The sequence below is a fragment of the Vidua macroura genome, chromosome 19, assembly GCF_024509145.1.
Source record: "Vidua macroura isolate BioBank_ID:100142 chromosome 19, ASM2450914v1, whole genome shotgun sequence".
Taxonomy (NCBI): Eukaryota; Metazoa; Chordata; class Aves; order Passeriformes; family Viduidae; genus Vidua; species Vidua macroura.
The window spans coordinates 2,398,355-2,421,774 of NC_071589.1; the positions used below are offsets into that span (position 1 = coordinate 2,398,355).

The window sequence follows — 23,420 nt, forward strand, 5'->3', positions numbered from 1 at the left end:
CTCTTAATTTAGTATTGCTTTTTGTGATGGGAGATTCTCGTAGGCAGACAAGAGAAATGGTGGCCTAAATAAAGCCTAATTTGCAAAAAACTAGGTAGGAAAAACCCACTGCTTACAGAAACTAAACTGCAGAAAGTAGCTGTGGAATGAGATCCCAGAGGGTTTGTCCTAAGTCCAGGGGGTTTTAAAATGTTTTTGTAATGAACAACCTATGATAGAAGAAACAGTGGATTTACTGTATCCAGAGATGTGACAGAGCTAGGAGGGTTGGAATGTGTAATTTGAAGAAAAGGTTGCAATTCAGAATTCTCATGTTAAAACGGAGAAATTAACAGAAAAAAAAATATGCATTTTAATGAGGACAAAGCAGCGGGTTTTATACTTTCACAGGATGTGAAAGATGCAGTTACATAACAGTTTGTGGGAGAAGGATCTGGCTATAGTGAATCACAAGCTTATTCATCAACAACTTCATGCTGTTGTCTAAAAAGGCAATCACATTGAAATATGTAGAAGAAAGAGTGTCTGATACAAAAGAATCTGTTACCAGTTTAGCCCCTGGAGTTGTTCTGTGCTGGGGACAGTGTAGTTTTGGTTATGATGCTTTAAGAGGAGTCTGGGCTGTCGTAGAGGATCTGGAGGAGTCTGCCTCAGCTGTCACTGTCCTGGAAATACTCTGAAAGAAAAAGACAACAGAGAAATTTTCAAGTGCTGAAAAGCTTCTCCGAGACTTTTCAGCTGAAGTGAAAATCTGTTCTCTGAAGTAGGGTGTAAAGTAGAGGAGGCAGAAAAACTGCATTGGTGGAAACTTTGTTATGGTGAGGATAAGATACTGAAGGGTCTTGCTTTGGGAGGCTCTGGTGTCTCTGTAAGTGGAGATTGTCATGAACTGGGTTTTCAAAGATCTGCTGCAAACAATGCCAACACAATTCTCAGTGCCAACACAAAGTTTTCTCAGATTTCTATTACCCTTTTCCATGATTTTGCTGATCAAGATATGGTACAAAGTGTTGTGCCAGATTTCTGTGACAGATTCCATGAGGAGGGATGGGGAAGGGACTGATCATTGTCCTTCTCTTCCTTCAGCACACTGGGAGAAGCTTGGGCTCAGCTCAAGAAAAGTTTAGCTGATGAAGCAGAGGTTCATCTCAAATTTTCTTCTAAGGTAAATGGTTCTTTCTTTTCCAAAGATTTTTGCCCTGAATTGGTGGGCCTCTCCCTTCAGTGCATGTTAGTGGGGGAAATACACGTTGGTGAACAAACTTACTGAAACTCTGTCCAGTCTTCCTCCCAAAATCAGTTTATTTTGTCTACCTGATGAGTAAATTAAAACATATCTAGCTTTAATTTTTTCATTAAAAAAAAAGTAAAACTGATTCTAGATGTTGTTCACCTGGGCTCTGTGTTCCAGCCAGTAAATGTAACTAGTGCTCGTACACTTCATTTCTGCAAAGGAAGAAATGAAAAGCAATATTTGGCTTCTCAACAAGAATCTACTCTACCTGTCTGGAAGGAAGAGAACTGGAATTCTGGCTTTTTTTGTATCATTAGCCTTGCTCAGAAGTCTGCTGGGAACATCATGTTATTTTTGGGTTTTATCTCAAGTGATGCCCAAGGAAATTTCTTTTACAAATTATGGTATTTATCTGGGTTTTTTCCACCACGTGTGACATGCTCTTGAATCCTGTTACATTCTCTTAACCTCTGTAGGTGTTCAAGTTCAATACAGTGGCAGATATCTCAGCACAACAGCCATGTTCTGGAGGAAAATTATAGCTCTGCACCATTTGTAAGCCATTCAGCAGAGGTTACTCAGGCAACCAGCTGCTGCCTTGGTAACCCACTGCTCTGCCTTAAACTTCCACATCAGGGCTGTAATTAGTGAAATACTTTTTGCTCCCCATTGTCCTCCTGTATTGTTTTCCAAAAGGAAAAAATGCACCTTGGAGTGATGTGTGCGTGTAGGCAGGCCAGGTTGAAAGGGGCTTTTCCATTATTTTACTTCTTAAACTCTGCACAGAAACTCCTGTAGCATCCTCCAAATCCTCCCCACTGTTTGTGTGCAAGAAACAGGAGGATGTGGCACTTTAGGGGCAGGGTTTAGTGGTGGACCTGGCAGCCCTGGGTTGACAATGGGACTTGATGATCTTGGAGGTTTTTTTCCCAGCTTAACGATTCTGTGGTTCTGTGAAGAGCCAGGAATTACTGCCTGGCTCCTCATTAGTGCCATTTCTTCCTTTGTTTTCATTGCCAGCTCCAGAGCGAGGTAGAGAAACCCCTGCTCAACTTCAGAGAGAACTTCAAGAAGGACATGAAGAAGTGTGACCACCACATCGCGGACCTGCGGAAGCACCTGGCCAGCCGCTACACGGCCGTGGAGAAGGTGGGAGCAGGGAACAGCCTGGAGGCTCTGAGACTCTGCTGGTTTGAGAAGAGCAGCTGCCCCACGAAGAGTTTCTGCTCTGTCACAAAGGACCTTCCTGCTGAGGGCTTTCACTCTTAGCTGTGCTTTGCCCAGCCCCGGAAATAGTTTGGTGTTTAGCTGAGATCTGGGAAGTGGGGGGCAAACACCCTGCTGCTGAAGTGGCTTTTTGGTTCATCCTCCCCTTGCCAACTTGGGGCAATAAGTTTGATGCAAGTACTTCTTATTAGTGTGCATCTATTGTCTTCAAAATTTCGAGCACCTTGCCTTAGAATGGCAGCAGGGTCAGGTCAGAGGCTCACCTGGCTCAGTGGCCAAAAGCAGCTGGACCCTGCCCTGGCAAATCACAAACCTTTCACAAGAAACATCCTCACTGAAAAAATCCAGACAGCAGGAGGCACCCAGTAATGGGCTGATGTAGCACCAAGCAGGAGGTGGCTGAGGTTGTGGTGGTGCAGGGAGTTGGACCCACAAAATATGATCTCCCAGCAGCAGCTGGCAGAAATGGGGATGCTTGTGTCTCAGCTGCCAAATTGTGTCCTCATGAGTTTATTTTGGGTGTAAATTAGAAAGGAAAATACCATTCCCAGTCATCCCTGAAGCTGTTTGTGCTTTCACTAAAGCTCAGCAGGAGTTCCCCAGGGACAGAGCTATGGCAGGATACACAAGGTCGTTAGGCTGAGTGTCTGCAAGGAAGGCATTTTTCTGCAAAACACGAAGTTCTTCACTCTCTAATCTGCAAAGCAACTCAGTAGCAATATCGGGAACAGTGAATTAGGAATAACCTTGGGAAGAAGGGAAGAGCTGTGACTGCAGGAGCACTCCCTGCAGCTCCCTCTCCAGATCTCCAGGACCCACCAGGGCCTCCGAACTGCACATGGAAAAAATTCCAGGAATGCTTCAGCAGACCTGTAACATTTAGGCTGGTGTGACTGTAAAAAACTGTGAAGTTCTAAGAAAATACAGTCATGCCAATTTAGTTTGAAACACCAGTACAGTATAAAGAACAAATGTGGCATGTTTTATAACAAATCCATGCAGAGCAAGTGATTTTTATGTGTTTATCAGCCTGCATGTAACAATGTTTATTTGTTAAGGTACTCCACTAATTTACCTGTATAATATATATTTGTACTGATAAATCAGGCTTTAACAGCTTGAAGAACTTCCAAGTAAAGTGGTTCAAGTCATCAGTTGCAACCAGACCTCAGGTGCTTGATTTCTTCTGTTGGCATGAGCCTGAATAAGTTTTTCTGAATTAAGTTCCTACTGTTAGTTTGTGATAGGTGTACCTTGAGTCCAGAACTTACTTAAAGACAAATTTTGTAAGATACTTGAAATTACTTCAACGATTCAGATCCTAATGGAAGAGGTATCTTGGTAATGATGCTGTTTAAGACATTTGAAAGAGGCTCCAGCTCTCTTTTCTTCCAGAAACAATGAGAAAACTATTAAGAAACAGGAGAGCCTGATGATGCCATTAGTCCATTGCCTTTCTGAGACTTTGTGAAGAGTTCAGATGTGTTTGTGATTTGTTGGTGGTGACTCCTTTGTGGCCACAGGACACTTTTGTGAGCTCCACGTGGTGTTGTAAGAACCTGAATCCCTGTTAGGACCCAGTTCCATGCAAAGTTACTGACTCCTTGCTGAGAACCACTTGTGTGAAGGAGCCCTAGATGGCTGAAAGCAGCTGCCAGATCTTTTTCTCTGTAACTTCTGACTCTTCTTCATTACTCCAAGGCCCGGAAAGCCTTGACAGAGAGGCAGAAGGATCTGGAAATGAAAACACAGCAGCTGGAGGTGAAACTCAGCAACAAGACAGAAGAGGAAATCAAGAAGGCTCGAAGGAAGTCCACCCAGGCAGGTGAGTACCTGTGCCTGTCAGCACACAGCAAGAGCCAGGTGGAATCCATCCACATGGTGCTTGTTTTTAGTATTGTAAAAACAAAGTCAAAGTGAACCATGCTACAAATCTGTATGGTGTTAAATCCCCAGAAGAAACAAGCCTAGTTTTTCCAACTCAGCTGTCACAAATTATTGATAATTGAGGTGAGAACAGCAAAAGTAGGGTGAGTTATCTGTTTCATGAAGGTGCCCTTAGATTACTGAATGTTTGTGGAACTTCCAATGTCAGATTCAGAGAAGCTTAGCTGAGGGTGTTTCTTCCATAAATCAGAGCTCCTTCCTTGGTTCTTTCCTAAATCACACTCACCCACAACTTTGTGGGTGCCTATTACACTTACTATTACTGTCTTTTTCCTTGAAAGTGATTTTTTTGGGTTTTTTTCCCACTGCTACTCAGTGACTAAAATAATTTCTCTTCTAGGAATACTGAGGATTTAGTAGTGTGTGCTGTGCTGTGCTGAGGACACAGCCAGTTGCTGTGACCTGTGCATGTTTTACAGAGGCTCAAGCCACATCTGCAGGATCCATCAGGAACTTTTCTGAGATCTGCAAAGCTGATACATGCAGCTCAGTACCTTGTCTGAAAATAAGTTTTAGCTAGGCCTTCCATGTTTCATCCCTTCAACAATGGCTGTTCCTTGGCAGAGTGCTGCTTCAGAGTTTTGAGGTTTTTAAAACTTCAGGATATGTGTCTGGGCTTTAAGGAGTCTGGGAAGAGTCCCTGGCAGTGTCACCATGTGTACAGGCAATCATTTGAGGAGAAATCAAAGTTGTGATTCAAGAACAGGAGGCTCTGTAAGAGATGTTCTTTATTCACCTGAAAATTCACAGTCTCTCTTTGTTCCTTGGGTCCTTAGAAATTGTTCATAATTGATTTTTATTGAGCTAGCAAGGAAAAGCTGAAGATCAGAGAGGGAAAGAGAAATTGAGCCTCATTTAAAGAACAAAGAGAATTTCCTAGCTGGAAAGCAGCAATCTCTGAGAATTGTTTTCCAAATTTGCCACCTGCCTTTCCCCCTCTGTCAGTACAGAGTCCTGCAACAAAGAACAAAATGGGAAGGACTGCAGCTTCTTGTGTTGCTGCCCTGGTCACAGAAGGAGCTGGAGCTCAGCTGGAATTGGGCATCTCCAGGGGCTGGAGAATGCATGAGGCTGCAAATCAGCATCCCTTCATCCAACAGCTGGGGCCTGATGCATCCCTCCCCTTTGAGACAGAGACCCCTTAGAGTGCAGTCTCACCTGCAGAGTGCTACCCTGCAGTTCCATAACTCACCATTGCTGATTTCCCATTTTAATTACTTTATTATTCAAAGACAACTTTCCATCTATGGCTTTTTTTTTTTTTTTAACTGAAGTAACTTGCCTTTTTTTTTTTTTGTATTTCTGGGCATTTTGTAAAATATTGCTCTTAATGCTTATATTTTTCTTTCAAACTCTTGTCTTTGCCCCCTATTCATTCTCACCCCAGTCACCTGCTTTTTTACCAGACATCAAGTGCATACATTTAGCTGAAATGTTGGTCCAACTCCTCTGAGCTCCACCAGGGTTCATCTTCAAATCCTTGGGGTTTATAAAACCTGACCTGCACTTTCCTTCTAAGCTCTGGCTAGACAAGAGTGACATGTTGCTGCTCTGACTCTTTCAGGGGATGACCTGATGCGCTGTGTGGATCTTTACAATCAAGCCCAGTCCAAGTGGTTTGAGGAGATGGTGACCACCACTCTGGTATGTAACATCTAAAACTACCCTGGCAGAATTGTCATAGCCTACAGCATTCATCATTCACAGCTAGTTCAGTGCAGAGCAGTGGGGAAAATTGGGTGATGAATCTCACATTGTTTATCCCATTCTCAGTCCTAAGAAAAACTCATCAATAGGGGAAAGAAGAAATAATTGTTTATTTGCAGAAGGCATTAAACCAGTTCAGGGCTGCTTAGGGGCCAGAACACTTGAATTGTCCTTAGGAAGGATGAAGTAAAGCATAAGAAAAACACAGAAAAACACACGACAAATCACCAAATCCATTTACACCTTAACGAATTTTTCTATTCCACAATTTCACAATTTTCTTTGAAGTCTCCCCAGAGCCATCTCTTCTGCAGACTTAACAGCCCCAGTTGTCTCAGCCTGGTTTGCTGCAAGCTGCCTTGGAGCATCTCCGTGGCCTCCTCTGGACTTAACCCAGAAGCTGCACATCCTTCTTGTGCTGCCAACCCCAGAGCTGGCTGCAGTGCTCCAGGTGGGATCTCACCAGAGCCTTCCCTAAGGCTTCCCCTCCAGACCCCTTTTTTGTCTTTGTGGCCCTGCTTTGGACATTCTTAACAGCTTAAAGTCTTTTTTTTTATATTAGTGCCCCAAACTGCACACAATGCTCAGTGTATTCAGTCCAGAAGGACTAAATGCCGATTTTAGGGTATAATATCAGAATCCAGAAGAAGAGGGAGGCAGAAAATATCAAGAGGAAAGACAGAAATCACCTCCCTTTCCAACTGAAGTGTTGCTGGGTTCTGCCTACTGCCAGCTGAGCAAGGTGGAAGCTTGTCCCAGCTCATCATCTGGTGAACTGTGCTGTGACAGGTATCTGGTTGGAATGGGGGTGGTCTGAGCCATCCCCCCCAGCGTGCTTTCTGCTGCCCCAGGGAATCACTGTGATTTCTGTAGCTAGCAATAAAGCCCACAACACTTCTTGCAGGAAACAGATTCCCTCTTGCTTGCAGCGTCTCTGAAGGCAGTGGCTCCACTCTCTGCCTTGGTTGTCTCAGTTTTGGAACCTTTTGGAAAGGTTTGACCTTCTTTTCTGTTGCTAGGCTGAGATGACTGCTGTTGCTTGCTGTTTCTTATTCTTTGCAGAGCAGAGGAATGTGCAACCACAGAGTCCAGCTCCAAAGCATGACCCTGGGGCAGTATCGCACCTACTGGCAGCCTTTTGTGTGTCATCCTTTCTCTGGGCCTCCAAGCTCAGGTTCCAGTAAAAATATGGACTTGTTTTTCTTCATGTCCAGGAGCTTGAGAGACTAGAAGTTGAAAGGGTGGAGATGATTCGGCAGCATCTGTGCCAGTACACACAGCTGCGGCACGAGACAGACATGTTCAACCAAAGTGTAAGTGTGCTTTTTGTTTGCTCCCTGTGCCCTTCAGTGCCCTCCAGCTGAGCAGAATGGTCCCTCCTGACCTGCTCTGACTGGCTTTTGTCAAAGGATGTGGGGGAAGTGTCAGCAGGCAGGTTGTTAGTCTGCAGCAGTGCTGTGGTGCCTCCCTGCAGTCCAGGACTCTCTGATCACAGTTCATGCTGCTGGATCACAGCTCTTTCCTGAGGGAGACACAGCCAGCTGAAGTACATTTGGCCAGCATGAGCCATTATTAGCTCTCCCAGCATGATGCACTACTCCATGTGCTCTTCTGTTTGTGCTGAATTGTTTCACTGCTGGAAAGGGGAGTGTATATATATTTTCCTTATTAAAAATTGGCCTTTTATCAAATATTAAAGTATGGGGGATGCACGCTGACTCAGTACAGCTGCGCTTGGTGTAAGGTGCAGATTGCAGGACAGGAGTCAGAGGCTGCCTGGCTGCTGCCTGGCACAGGAAACCTGTCTCTGCTTCTTCATGTTAAGTCTCCCTCCTCTCTGCTTACCACAAGGCTGCACGTTCAGACCTGTCTTGTCCATCCAGTCTCACGTACGTGCAGCTCTCACTTGTCTGCAGGTGCAGTGTAGGCATGCCCACAGCTGCTCTGCGTGTCAGAGCAACAGCTTTCTGCTTGAAGTGTGCCCTTGACATTTGGATTCTTGTTTTCTTCATTTCAGACAGTAGAACTTGTGGATCAGTTGCTTCGGAAAGTGGATCCTGCCAAAGACAGGGAACTGTGGGTAAAAGAACACAAAACTGGAGATATCCGACCTGTGGACATGGAAATATAGACTGATCTGTGGTTGGATGTGATGAGTCCACTGAATTAAGCAGGCTAACGTTTGTTTTCAAGGGTCAAAAGAGCATAGGGAAAAGGTTGTTTCACTACCAGACAGACACCTTGTAATTTATGCCTGTATGGGCTATCTCTGTTCCATTTAGTCATTACAATGGTCCTCGTTGTGCTAAGCCTTAAGCACCAGACATTCCAGGGTGAAAAAAACAGATGTGTGCTTCCCACCAGAGGTTCCCAATTGCACGCAGCCTCCAGGAGAAATCTGCTTCCTGGCACAGAAAGTGCCCTGTTCTTCAGTGACTTTGTGCTCCACCCCTTGCATGACTATCTCTATACAGTATGTTAGAACAAGCAGGCAGAGAGCCTCTGGCCAGCAAGGAGATAACTGAGTATGATGCAGGAGGCAAGGAAGTCCTGATCACGAATCCCAGGTCTGTCACTGACTGCTCTCATGGCCATAGGCAAGTCAATTAGCTTTCCTGGCTCCCCCATTTATCAAATCTGTGTATCCTGCAGCAATGTTGTGTGAATACATTGCTTTCATACAACACTGTCTTTTCACCATGGCAGTGAAGTGATGGCCCTTCTCCCAAAATCTGTGGAGAAGATTCCTGTTCTTCCTGTTTTATACTCCCTCTCAGGGACACATAAACCCATTTTCATGATTTCTGTTGTCGGCCAGTCGGTAAGTTTGAAAGTGTTACCATCGCAATCTTTTATCAGGAAAGACTTGGTTGTACTATACCTACCTCATTAGCTGTCAGAGTGCCCTCAATGACAGAAGGAGGTCGTATTCCAAGGAATAAATGAGATGTTTAAAAACTCCCCTGCTCATGCAAGGTGTTTTTCCACAGAATCTCCTTAAAGACAGTCCTCTAATAGTTTACTTGGGATTCAGGTTTAAATTTCCTTTGTTGGTTTCTTCAGGTGAATGCCAGAGACTTTAGGTATTTTTAATCACCAGGTTTGTCCCGCTAAATTTTGGCTTTTATCTTTTTGGAGCCTGATTTTCAAAGGTGCCATGACTGTGTGATGCTAGATTGCATTCAGTGTAGATGTAGGTGCCCAGCACTTCTGTACCATCAGAGTCTTAGCCTGAGTTTTTTTCTGTGTTACTGTCCTGGTTTAGGGCAAATTATGAGCATCATAAAGTCACCCCAGGACATTTACCCTTACTGCAGACCACCAAAAATTCAACACTGCTCTTAGCAAATAGTGTTATGTAGTTTGGAGACTGGTTTTGAAAAGGTATTTATTTTCTTCTGCTGTTATTTCTGATTGAGTATTCAGTGTTGCTGTTAATGTATTTTTTCAGCATTTCATACAATGCAAAGATTCTTCAGATTCTTGCTTTAGATCCAGGAGAAATCTTGATTCTCACCATTGTGGCCTTTACTCAGTGTTTACTGTGGTCTTAGCTACAATATCCCAAACCATACTATTTCATTTGATCCACAGTTTTGCTCCATTTTATCTCACTGTTACTGTCCTTTTCTCCCCAGCCCCAGAACTGCATCCTTCTTTTGTTCTACTACTATTCCAGGTTTTTGTTCACCATCCTCCAAATGCTGGGATTGGATCATTGGGAGTCAATATTCCTCTTTACAAATACAAACTGAGACACAGGAAAGTCTTACCTGAAGCATGTTTGTAACATTGCTGCAGTGGTTATTTTCCTGGTTTATTATTTCTAAATTATTATTGCATTTTTCTGTTGCTCCCTTTTCCCCAGCCATCTCTTTGCTAGCACAGGTTCATTCCTGTCTTGCAAATGCCTTCACAACCCACTCCTCTGCTGCTTCATTGACCTTTACAAACCTTTAGCATCCTTTGCACGTTGGCAGTTGGAGTGCCATGGCTGCTGTGTGCTCAGGATCACTGCTCCTGCTGTGACACTTCTGTGCTGCACACTTGGGAATTTGGACTCCAGTTTTATTCTTGGTGTTGGAAGAGCACACTGTGGTGTGAGCCTCACCTAAGTTCCTGCACAGAGCACTGCAGCACCAGTTGAAGTGTTTGGTTTGCCTGAGTGTCCTTGAGCTTAGTGAGAGCCTCCCTGGAATCCTCTTCTCCTTCTTCTGCCCTCAAGCAGGGCAGTTGATGATCTCTCCTTTTCAGTCTTTCTGCTGATTCACTCTCTGTCTTACTAATTCTTGGCCGTATCAGTGTGTACTTCTAACTCTTGCCTTGCACTTCAGAGGACAGGCACTTTTTTTATTTTTTAAGCCACAAGTGCAGGTTGAACTTGGAAAACTTCAGTGGCCAAAATAATGTGAATACATGAAAGCTGCATTTCAGGTTGCCCTCTGTTCTAGGCTGTATTGTAAATTGAAATGAGCAATCTTGACAATGCCTCAGCACGTTCTTGTTTTGATTGCAAAACAAAGCTAGTTGTGCACTTTATACAGTATTCTCCTTAATAAATACCTGAAATAATTTGTTAGCAATTACACTTTATTTTTCCTCTTTCTTTAAAGATGTTTGTTACTTTATCTATTTTGGACTGGAAATACTGTCCATTAGCACAGGTTTCTCTGGGAACTGTAATGTGTTTTGGTTTCTCTGCTAAGGTGTATTTATGCTGCTCTAAATTCTTAGTTGGAGGGTTTGTTGGTTTTGTTTGTTTGAGGTTGGTTTTTTTTTGTTTTTTTTTTTTACTTGGTGGAGGCTGTGTCTCTTTTTCACTTCAGTGACCAGAGGAGAGCACAGGTACCTGGCTGTTGATCTTTCCCAGCCCCAGGAGGCCTGTTCCACCACAGGTGAGATGCTTCATCCACAACACTTCCATCTGCATTCAGTGCAAGTTTTGCTGTTGCTTGTAAACAGTTTTCAGCTCATTTCTTTCAAAAGATGGTATTCCCTCTTGATCTGACCGTGCAGATCAGTGTGGCCTGGCTCATTCCCCTCTCTGACTGATGGATTTTGGATAGTGATGCCTTACAGGTCAGGCTGTGCTGGACTTCCCTTGCTTCTAACAGGCAGCATCTTCAAAGAGAGAAGTGGCACATTTAAAGGAGAGCGTGGGTCCCTGCTTTCACAGGTAACTTTGGGAGTTTCAGCATTGCTCTGTTTGTCTTCCACTGAGTTTCAAATATGCAGTGGAGCCCAGTCTGTCTTCATGCTCATCCTAAACAGCTGCTTCTCCAGAACAAGATGAAACTTGTGTTTTATTGAAATCCCAGCATGTGTGGGTGCTGCATGATGCTGCTGCAGTGTCACTGGCTAATGGAATACCAAAGGAAGTCCCTCACCTCCAGTACTGAGCTTAGGCATCCTCTCATTTCACCTGGCATCTCCCACGCCTGGTGTGAGCTTTTGCTGGTTTAGTCACTGTGGGGGTCAGATTGGCAGGGTTCTCTCTCATCTCTGCATGCTCTGAGGTCACAGAGCAGGTCAGTTCTCAGCTAGCACTGTAGAACAAAGGTAGAACAAGGGGGATTTTCCTCAGGTCCTTAGCAGGTAGCTCTGCTTGCCCAGATCTGTTAAGCCACCTATGTTTTGGGAGTGCTGCCACACCTGTGAGCTCCCTCTTGGTCTGAGTGATGCTTTCACACTCTTGTCCTGTGCTGGAGGGGGCTCTGGCATTTTCCATTTCAGCCAGAGCCTTTTGGCCCTTCTCTGGGCTTCCTGAACTCCATGGCCTCAGATCAGTGCCAGAGCTGGTGAGGTGCTTGCCAGCTGTACCCTCAGCTGCCCTACAGAACGAGAGCTTCTTATTCCTCATCCAGACCTTCCTGCCTGTGTCTTCAAAGCACAGTTGAACATCTTTCTCTCGAAGGTATTCTTTCAGCTCATTTCCTGCCAGAACTCCTTCTGGATCCAGTGCTGTTGGCTGATTCCTGTTGGAGTTTATGAGCTGAAAGCAGTGAGTCCTTTACCACATGGGCCAAATGCACTCTTCTCCCACTAGCAGCAAGATTCCAGTTTCTTTCTTGGAGTAATATCCCAAAAAAGCGTAATTCTCAGTTTGCTCCAGGTTCAGTCATCTCTGTAACTCACACTTGTTCATCACTTCTATGGGTTGGACATCTTTTGAAAGACTTTGGTTGCTCCCTTATAGGGACATTAGTTCATTATTGGACACTGGAATTGTAGAAGATAGCTTTAATTTTTTAAAATTTTATTTTAAAATACTGTAACAGCAGTGAAAATTGTACAGAAATCCCTGTTATGTTTCCTTTCCCCCTGTGCAGCTCCTTCTGAGCTGCTGGGGGGCAGCTGTGCTCCCCCTTATTGCACAGATAAACACTGAAATCACACTTCTTGAGTGCCTGACAGGCAGCATGCAACCTTGTGCACTGCTTCTTTTTCCCTTTATGCAGCTTTTTTTTTTTGGTTGGGTTAATTTTGGGGTTTTTTTTTCCCCTAACAGGAATTTTCTGTGGGGCATTCACAGGAAACTTCTTTATGCTTGTAGCGGTCGTAGTTTCTCGGGCTTTGTTAGAACTTCCTAGAATTGTCCTTGTTTTTAATGTCATTATTGAAATATCAGCTGCAAGTTAGGCTTGTTATATAGAAATGGGCATTCTTCACCTGTTCTTTGGAAGTGCTCAGCACTCAGAGATTTCTTGGAATACAACAGGGAGCTAAGAGTCTTTGAAAATCAGGCTAACAAACAGAAATGCACAAGCCTCTTCTTTCCTTATTCGTACTCAAGTACATGGATGAAGTAAATATTAAGAAATGAAAATAATTAAGGTGTAGTTGCTCTCTGTGCAGCTCCCAGCAGCTCCAGTAGTGTTCTTGTGTGGGGCTGCAGTCAGAACACACCTCTGGAGTCTGGAACCACAGGTCACCTGCTGGTGCAGCTGTAAAAACTCCAATCAAAATAAAAACTCCAAACTCCATAATTCAGTGACAAAGTAGCTCTGCCCATCTATTTCTTCAGTCACACACAGGGAGAGAAAGGGCACTGCTTACCCAGGTGGGTCCTTCACTACCAAGCACCTTAAGAAATCCAGACAAGCACTTTGAAGGTCCCCCTGGAATGAGTAGATGTGGCTTCTTGATGTGGTTATTGGATGTTTCCTTCCGCACTGAAAGCAGATTTACTGTTTCACAGTATCTCCTGTGCTCTTGTCCACTGGTGCAGCCTGCTGTGTCTGGTCCCAGAGATGGCAGCAGTGTCCTGAGGGGACTCCTGGTCACTCTGACATTCATTTGGCAATTACATCTCCAAAAGGCAGGGTCAAAACGGCAGTTTTCAAAATAATGAGCTTTTCAGTTCACAGACCTCTCTGGAAAGCCTGCAGGCTTTTTGCTCCCCAGTGTGTGTTGGAATAGCAGAGTGGCGTGGCAGAGGTTGCTGAAGCATTGGCTCTGAGGAGTTGCTGCTGTGTGGACCCTCCTGCCATCCTCTCACAGGGATGGGGAACAGCCCACAGGCATCCTGTGTGCACCAGAGGAGCCTGCTGGCCACATCTATCTCAACCAGGTGGGCAGGAGTCACAGATAAATTCAGATGAAAGCAGACACATAGGGCAGGAAGATGGTTACCTCAGTGGCATCTCTCCCACACCCTGATGGGCATTGAGTAATGATGAGTAAGGAGCCCATCACTGTCCCAGTCCTGCTCAGAACCTGAAAATCAGTGCTGGAACGTGTCTGTTGCTGACACAGAGCTGTCCAGCTCACACCTGCTTGCACCCATGGAAGGCCTGTAGGTGCCAGTGCTGCCCTGGGGGCTGGAGAGGGGCTCTGGCATTTGGCTGGCCCAGGTCAGGTGTGCTGAGCCTGCTGTGCTTCAGGAGCCTGGAGCACACAGCCCTGCTGATGCACAGTGGGAATGAAGTCTTTCCTGGCAGCAAGTCCTCGTCTTTTCCTGAGAAGCACTGTTGTAAGAATAACACCCACTGCTTTGTCTTGCAGTAGATTTTATTCATATGAGTGGTGCATCTTTCAACTCTTCATTTCCCCCTCTCTGTTGTTATTGTAGCCAGCTCTTCATCAGTGAAGTACAACACTTTAATTTTGAAATTCCATAGAGCATATCTGTTATTTCAATGTGCTAACCAAACTTCACACTTCTGGCTGTTTTCTGAGAGTTTTAAGAGCTTTTTTGGAGAGGTTATTTTGGGTTTTATTTTGGATTTTTTTTTTAATCTGCCAACAGGTTTGGAAGTGTAATAACTTCTTTTTGTGCTAGCTGCAGTTTCTTTTTCCTTCCTGGATGTTTTTTCTGAAGGGACCAACACATAGCACAATTCAACCTAAATTTCTAATCCCATGCATTCCTCAAGGCAGAAACCTTTTGTGCCTAATGATGCATTTGAGTCTAAGAACTGTATGTGGATAAAATCTTTCATAGACCAATAAATAAAAAAAAAAAAAAGTCTTAGATTAACCACATAATAATAACAGAAAAAAACACGTATAGATTTGAGACATTCAGATTTAATTCCCTCAACTTACATTAAGTTGAACTATTTCAGGTGTGTCATAAGAGACAAACTCAGTGGATGTTCAGAACAAAAGCTTTCCAGCTGCTCTATCCAGGTTCAGTGAGTGGACAGGACTATAATTTTGAATATATGCAGTCTTTTAGGGCTACTGATTTAACAAGTAACTGAGTAATGGCTTGTATCACAACCCTATTAAAATTCTGCTAGTAAATCCCCTTGAAGTGCCTCTTTAAATAGTATCTGCTACAAGCATGTGAAAAATACAGATTTACCCTACAAATTGCCAAATCTCAGGAGTGCACAGCTCTCTGCAGGATTCTCAGCCTCTTCCTTGCTCTGAGCTGTGCACCCTTTTAGGACAGCCACATCTCCAGGAGACCTGCCTTTGGCTCGGAGAATTTGCTGTCCAGCTCAGGCATCCTAAGTTCTCAATGCTGAAAATGGAATAGAAAAAATAGGACTTAAAAAGTCTTATTAAAAAGCAACTGCATTGAAACTAATCTTTGAACCCATCCTTGGTCTCAGTAGAATAAGCAGGGAAATCTGCATAAAAATAGTATGCAGTGATAATTTTGCATAAAAGAGTTGTTACACTTTATTCCATAGAATTAATTAATAAAAATTATAAAAGCCCACAACCCACAACTTTTTTTTTTTTTTTTTTTTTTTTTTTTTTTATCCCAGCAGTTGCAGAGAAGAAGTGTTCTGGTCCTGGAACTCAAAAGCTGAATTCAGGGATTTCAGGGATCTCACATCTGCTAACAAAATAATCAAAGTCATGTTAATCCCAGAATTTGGGAATGGTTGGCCTGAAATCCCTTGTTCCTTTGGAGTTTTTGGATGAAATGGCTGAAATTATCAGAACAGCCTAAGGAATTGGGATGTCCATCCTCTTTTAGGTCAAAAACTTTCTTTAGGGACAGCAGCCTCTATCCATTATGAAAACAGCAGGTACTAGTTGGACAAAAATTCTTTCTTCTCCTTAGGTGATTCCCTTGTTTTCTGCAACACAAGACTGTGAGAATTCCACTGGGCAGTTCTGCAGACACTGCAGCAGCAGGGATTCACAGGCAGACACCAGTCATACACTAAACCAGAGTTTTCTACCAAAATTAAGTTGCTTATTTGGTCCTTTTTGTGTAAGTTTTCCTAAATACTTCTAAATTTCTAGGAAAGTTGTCTTTTGCCAGTACTAATGACTTGTTTTTAAAGATGCTTAACCAAAATTTTATAACTTCCCATAAATTTTGGCTGACTAGACCCCTTAAATAGTTTATTTATCACACAGCCTCTGTCTGGGTAACTAGTAAATCTTGGATCATTGTGGAAATTATGGGATGGCTTTTGTTCCCTAAGGATAGATGAAGGAATCACTTACTGAACTTAAGTTGAATGAAGAAAAGATTTAAGGGGCAGATCTTCAGCTTGAATAAACTGGCAGGGTTCAGTGGAAGCTACTTGATGTCAGCTGTGGATCTTGTCCTTCAGTGTTGAAGGCATTTCCTATATGTAATTTTTCTGTCTTACTGTAAAACAATTTCATATGGTTAAACTGTATTTTCCTATATTGTTCTGCAAGTTTATATACACCATAGTGCTCATCTCATCTCCTGTAAAATAAACTGTACAGAGACACATTGAGCATGGAATTGTCTTTACCCAGTTGCTTTTTCTTCTCCCACAGCCCCAAATCTCGTGAGTGCAGTTTGATCAAAGACTCTGTGGGCTGCCACATGGACTTTATTCTATTTATTAATTATTATTATATTTATTTATTACTATTCTATTACCTTAATGCAGCTTGATTTTGCAGCCACATCACTGGGGTGTAATCTTCTTGTGCTTACCCTTTTCAGATCTTCATGTGATATTCAGACAAATATGGTTCCTACAGTTTTTATTTTCAATTTTCCTGGAAATCAGTTTAAGAAACACGTGTGGTTAAGTGGTTCTTGAGCAAGCAAGCTGACCATGAGCAGCCTGAGAGCAGCTGCCATGGGATGGGTGTGTTTTTTATGTTTTAAGTGATCTGGAGCTCTTCCCCACCCAGTCAGTCCTTTACTTTCAAGCTTCAAGTGCAGCTGGAAGCTCAGTTGAAATCACTGCTGTAAAACCTTGTTAATAGTTTTTCTCCTTTTGATATTTGAGTTAACATGCATGCTGACAGGTTTTCTGACAAAGTCAGAATCAGACCTGCCAAAACTCTGCCTAACCCGACCCCTGCCTGTGGAAAGGAGCTCGGAGCAGCTGGGGGTCACAGTTCTGCCCCTCTTCCAGCAGGGTGTGGCATCCATACATCTCATAAACCTCTGTGGAGATTCCTTCTAGGAATTTTTATGATTTTGAACTCATTAAGACCTGGTTTCTGCAACCCCCTGCACTCTGTGGTTGTGCTTGGAGGTGGGAAGTGGTGGCAGAGGTGTGCACACACTTCTCGGAAAGGAGGAGACACTGAAGGTTAAACATTGAAAAAGTTCCAGGTGGAAGCTTGGTTTTCGCAGCAGTGTCTTTGCACCTTGTCCAAAGTTGCCTAAATCTGTTAAAAAAACTCTCAGAACGCTGTTTCAGATTCTGATGCATGGTGTAGAGCAGCTGGTGAGTACCCTCCACCTTCTGTGGTACATTCAGCTGCACCCTGACAGCAAAAAGCACTTCCTTGTAGATTTGACACAACCTGGAAACCCAAACTGGGGAGATACTGAACAAACCATTTGCTGTGCTGGTGTAGTGCCAGTGCCCAGCAAAACATCACAGTTAGAGGACCAGAGCAGGTGTTGGCAGTGGCAGGGTGGCAGCCTTGCAGCCTGCAATATTTAGATGCAGAGGTCCCAAGGTTTAAGACCATTCTGCACAGGAATATCTCTGCTAGGTTTCTGCAGCCATAATAATTAAAAAATCAGCTTGGATTCCACAATGTAATCAAGCCTTTGACTTCTGAGGGCCATCCAAGGGGAAAAGCAGGAGATGACTGCACCTACAGATGTCTCAGGCCTGAACTTAAAGCAGCTCCTGGACCCAAGGACCAGCCCTAAGGCAGGTAAGTCCTGGTGGTGCTCTTGGGGGCCCTGACAATGATCTGTTGGATCTGTCTTCATTTGTGTTGGCCACTGGGCACACAAAGAGACAACTCTGCCTTGCAGGGCTTAGGATGGACAGACAGACAGCCTGCAGAAGGTCACAGGTTATGATTATTATGATGATTTGCAGTGTTCATGGAAGGATTCACATATGGCCCTTGAAATAGGAGTAGACATGGCTACTGCTGTGAGTCAATTGAAAAAGTTAAAACTGGTTCTACAAGGTGGATGGGCTGAAAGGATTTTTAAACCTTCAGAAGTCAGTGTGACCTGTGTTCTGCATGAGGCCCTTAGAAGTAAAGCTATGTGTAAAGTAAAAGTAAAGCTATGTGTAAAGTTCAAGCAGTTGGTTTAACTCAGGTCGTGTCATCTTTCCTGGTTTGCTGCACTAGCACCATTTGTGTCACGAGGTTTCAGTGAACAAGTGGCAGTTTCTGAATTGATGGTCAGATGGCCCAGGGAATTCTGTTTGCACAGCTTACTTTGAGCTAAGCTCACACACAGGGGAAGTTTCAGCAGTCACGATCCTCCAGCTTGACTGGAACCACAGAAATACTCATGTCATATTTCTTCCTTGGGGAAGTTACTGTCTCGGTCCTTATACAAATGAAAAAAAATTACAAACATGCACTGGTGAAGTATTTATTGTAGGGACAAACAGTCCAACCTCAGTGGTCTGTGCTGCAGGCTGTTTGCACTGTTGTTTTCACAAGTCCCTGAAAGCAGAGGATGAAAACCTTCAGCTCAGATTTGATTCTGACTTCCTGTTTTATCAAGTAGAAAACCAAACACTCAAGTCTCCCAGAGCTACAGCAGAAGTTACAACCTTTTTATTTACTGAGCAATGATTTTTTTTTAATTTTTGTTTTTTTAGACTTAGCAAATGTTTTAAGACTGTGTCACATGTCTCTGGTTCTTTGGTCAAAGAGACTGGGGCTGGTTTTTTGTGTCAGCTGCTTGGATGTCTTTAAGCTGAGTCCTACAGCTTTGCTCTCGGGCTTCAGGGGCTCTTCCCACTGCCCTTCCACTTTCTGCAAGTTTGTAAAAGGGAGGAGGGCTGGATGGCACTGTGGTGGAGTGTGGAAATGTGGGGGTTAAGTCCAGACACCCTCCTAGCACTGCTCACAGCTCTCAGGGATCTTTCAGCTGGCTCACATCCTCCTGGGAGTGCCTGCAAACTGTGTGCAGCTGTGCACAGCTCACAGCCTGGCTGCTGTGGTGCTCGCAGGCACCACGGGCAGATGTGTGCTCGGTGCCTTTCTGACCTTTGTTGCTTTCTGCTTTTCCTCTCGCTGAAACCAATTCATTTCTTCACCTCCCCAAGCCTGTGAGGAGTAAAACTCTGGATCAGTCCACATAGCCAGGTGTCCTGGCATGACAGTGACCAATAAGCACCAGTTTCATAGGGAAGGGTGGGAGAAGAAAGCTTTGTCATGAATTACATGGACTACATCCCAATTCAACCCTAGATTACACTTGGATCCTCTGCTCAGGGACTCTTCCCCAGCAGGAAGTAGATAACAGCAAGAATATAACATTATTTATTTTACAGAATTATTACAAGCTCCTAATTTCTAAATATTTCTAGAAGACAGCAGCGAACTTGAGTGTTGGAATTAAACAGCACTTGACAGATTTTTTGCCTCCCTACAGACAGATAGATGGACAGTTTAGTCAGTGATTGATAATTGATCCTCTGTGATACCTTTCTCAAATAAATCCACCCCTTTCCTTCCCTGAAAGGCAAAGGAGAAAGGAAAAAGCTGAAGAATTCTTCCTAGTGCCTTTTTGTTGGTTTTGTTGCTTTCCTTAGTTCTTCTAGGTGGTGTTTTGCATCCTCTTTGCTGAGCCAATGTGATGCACAAGGAAACAGCCTTGAGGGCTGGGTATGTGGCAGCTGAACTTTAATTTCCTGGAGCTAATTGCAATGCTGAAGCTCACAAGCAGCTGCTTCTCACTGTAGTTGTGTGTGGCTCCAGGAATGACTGCAGAGATATCCAAACACGAGATGACATTTAGCACAGCAGAGAATTTGTGAGATTTGAAATGGCAGGTGGAAAAAAATAGTTAAAATTCCAGCAGGGTGGTTGCTATGGGAGTTGGGAAAGATGATGTTAGCAAAATAACATCATGAAGAATTTTCCAGATCACAGAATTTTCCTTAATGGGAGCGCAGACTGATGGGAAAAGGGAAGAAATTTCCAGAATCAAATGAAAAGAAATGAAAGGAAGGACCAGTATTATCAATTCCAAGGCATAACTGACAGAGCTTTCCAGAACAGAATGTTTGTGCTTTACTGTTTGAGCCTTTGAGGCACAGACTCTGGCATGTAGAAGCAATATATTTAACAAAGAATGCAAGTACACATGAATAATTAGCATACAGTTGACATGTCTGGCTGTAGGAGGAGCCACTGTGTCTGGAAGGTTGTGCTCTAGGTGTAGTAAAATATCAAAGATTAATAGCCTGTCTCACAACAGATTACTGAGATCAATAAATCTTACTTGTACATATCAGATCAGTTATCACACCACATCTCACGGCAAAGCTCTTCTGACCCCCACAGGCTATTCTGGGCTTGGAATGCAATTTTTTTTTTTTATTTTATTTTTTTTTAAATCATGGAAGTTTTGACAGAAAGCAAAACCCCTGGCAAAGAAAACTCCAAAGCTGTGGCAGTCAGGTTGGGGCATGGGCTGTCTCTGGTGTCCTGAGGATTCACAGACCACCTTGTCTTACTGAGTGGATTGACTCAGCAGAGCCCACACTCCCAGGACTGTGGGAAGCCTTTATCTCCCACCAGGCTTTCTCCAAAGGCAGTGGAAATCTGGGGAGTGAAGGTGAGAAACCACTGGATAAAGAGAAAAGACTTGTTACCAGGTGTGCACAGCATAAACCCCTGGGGGAATGTTAAATTTTCTGTTGCCTGATAATTAGTCAGTGTGCAAATTAGATACATAATTTCCATTAAATTCCACTTGTAAACCAACACCACTTTAGGTCAGGCTGTCTCCTCCACTCTTGTTTTGTCAGAACAAGATTCTATTTCTTGTCCTTCCTGTGGGAATTGGAAAAACAGAAACTTCTACAGACACTGAAGAGTTTGATCTGGAGCCTTAGGAGAAGCTTAGATTGATGTAAAAATACAATACACAGGCATTAAGCAGAAAAATCATCAATTTATGTTTCTATAGTTGTAAGAAAGAATATGCCTTAAGTAAGTGAGAAACTGTATTAAGATAGTAAAAAGTTTATAATGTAAGGGTGTGGTTGTATGGAATAAGCCAAGAGTTTAGAAGTTAGAACAGAAGCATACGTGTGCCTGTGAGTTAGAAGCCCATTGGATTAAAGTATCCACAGGGCAGAAAAAGTAAGTAAAACTGATAAGTTAGAAAGTAAAATAAGCCCTGTAGCAACTGGCTATTAGTTGCTTATAGAAGAAAGCAATATATATTATTACTAACATTTTTAATATTATTTCTAATATTTTAATATTATTTCTAATATTGCTAATATTATTTCTAATATTTTAATATTATTTCTAATATTTCTAATATTATTTCTAATATGTTATTAGAAAGTTATATATTACCTTATAACGTAAAAACTTGTAACTGCTCTTAAGCTATAGCCAAATGCTTACTCCTCTAAAATCTCACTGATTGATGTTTATCTAAACAAGAAATCATTCTTAACTTAAAAATAGTCCCACCCCTTCACTTCTGGCAGTGACAATGACACCTTCCCACTGTTTCTGTGTCCAGGCTGTGCACTTGCAGCATCCCTGGCTTCAGTGTCCCTCCAGGGGCTCCACAGTGGGTGCAAAGAAAATCCCAGGAGGATTCCTGCCCTTCAAGTTCCCAGGAGGACAGTCAGCTATTCCTGGCTCTGACTAAGATATGGGAATTGTGAAGTTCGCTGCTGTCTTTTAGAAATATTTAGAAATTAGGAGCTCGTAATAATTCTGTGAAATAAATAATGCTATATTCTTGCTGTTTTCTACTTAGAAAGGCACTTTCTGAAGGAATCCATGTGATGGTTGTTTTTGTCTGGATCAGACCTCAGGCCAACAGGGCCTGCTTATATAACAAGAGTTGATTTTTATAAACTGAAAGAGGCAAAAAGCCCAAACACATAATAGAGAGGAGAAAATGCAGCTAGAGGGACTGCTGTTCAAAACACAGAAAACTGGCTTCTTGACCACATGAAAATCTTTAAAATGCAATTAAAAAGTAAACTCTTTCAAGGAGATGCCATAAAATCTTAAAATTTCAATGTTTTTAACACCTAAGTAAAACACATTCTAAATCACTTCAATCTCTTTAATGCTTAAAGAATTGCTCTGGAAGAAATCAGTCTCTTTTAAATGGAGGAAGACACAAAGTGTGCATGTGTGGTGTCTGGTGTTTCCAGGAGCTGCTGAAGAAATCCACTGCAGTAAAATTCTATATAAGCAGAATTCATATTCTAGTAAAAAAAAAACCTTTAAAAACTGCAGATAAATTATTTTAAAATGGATCAAATATTTACAGTTTATTAATATATCACTGAAATATACAACTTGGTATTGATTAAATAGGATAACACAGATAGAACTATAAAAGAAATACCTTCTTAAAGTGCCAGAAATAGGTTCTTGAACTAGTGCTAGTCAATGACTCGATCTATTCTTTGCAATAAAAGACTATAAATGCCACAGGTTGCATGGCTAAACCTTTGTAGCCTGATAAATAATCATAAAAGCATTGGTAAGTTACATAAGTGGGATCATAGAATTTTAACAAACTCGATTGCATTTCGTAGGTCTCTGGTTGAGTTTGGATGTGAGAAATGAAACTTCACCATGGCTCTTGTTAAATGGAGGAGGAAGGATTTCACAATACTCTCTTGGTGCTGTCACAATCCCATGTCTTTATCCATTTTGGGAGGAAGGTGGAGGCAGCACTTACCACTGTTTTGTTATTAAGGACATGTGTAGGGCAAGCCAGAAGTCACAGTGGCTTGTGTCAAAAAAAAAGAAGAAAAAAAAGGTAACAAAAATTATGTCAGAACATTTAATTTGGGCACATTCCATGGAAGTATTTTGGGTTTTCACCTCATAATGACATTTCCAGCACTAAACTTTAAGTGAAGATGCTAAAAAATGCAAGCAAAAGCTTGGTTCTTCCCAAGTTTGATTTTTGGGTTTTCTATCTATCTATCTATCTATCTATCTATCTATCTATCTATCTATCTATCTATGTTTGGTCTGGTTTGTTCTAAAACTGGGGTGGTTTTCTTGAGATGGGGTATGGTTTCAGTCTGTGAAGGAGTCCTCCACACACATCTCTCCTATGAGAAAGGAAAACTGACTTCCCATGACGTGACTCAAAGCCAGTCACATGTGGATGAAGCTGACAAAATGTGTCTCCAGAGCCTACTTATTTCCAGAGTTAATCCTGCTTCCTTGTGCACTCCACAAAAGCAAAAATGCTCCATCCAGGAGACCTCTTCTCCCCAGCCACACAGGTTCGCAAAGTCCAGATAAATAACATTTTTCCCAGACCAAGAAAACTGGAACACCTGGGATATCAACAGCTTTGTCCTTGCATTGCACATCCCAGAGCCCTGAAGAGCCCGCAGCTGAGAGATGAACACTCCTTTTTTTCTGAGCACTGCTGTTGGCAGGTGCTGTCCCAGGGGACAGCTTC

At 42.8% G+C, this 23,420-nt stretch overlaps 1 protein-coding gene across 3 annotated transcripts in view; it reads left to right on the forward strand.

The window, feature by feature from the left end:
• GAS7 (growth arrest specific 7) overlaps window positions 1-16,293 on the forward strand; it is an 80,472-nt gene extending 64,179 nt beyond the window's left edge. For all 3 annotated transcript variants that reach the window (XM_053994876.1, XM_053994877.1, XM_053994878.1), the window contains 6 exons: window positions 1,087-1,165; window positions 2,255-2,383; window positions 4,163-4,286; window positions 5,973-6,052; window positions 7,330-7,428; window positions 8,133-16,293. In XM_053994876.1, coding sequence (XP_053850851.1) covers window positions 1,087-1,165; window positions 2,255-2,383; window positions 4,163-4,286; window positions 5,973-6,052; window positions 7,330-7,428; window positions 8,133-8,246 — 625 coding nt within the window. In that variant the 3' untranslated portion in view covers window positions 8,247-16,293. The remainder of the gene's footprint in view (window positions 1-1,086; window positions 1,166-2,254; window positions 2,384-4,162; window positions 4,287-5,972; window positions 6,053-7,329; window positions 7,429-8,132) is intronic.
• Window positions 16,294-23,420: the final 7,127 nt, after the last annotated feature.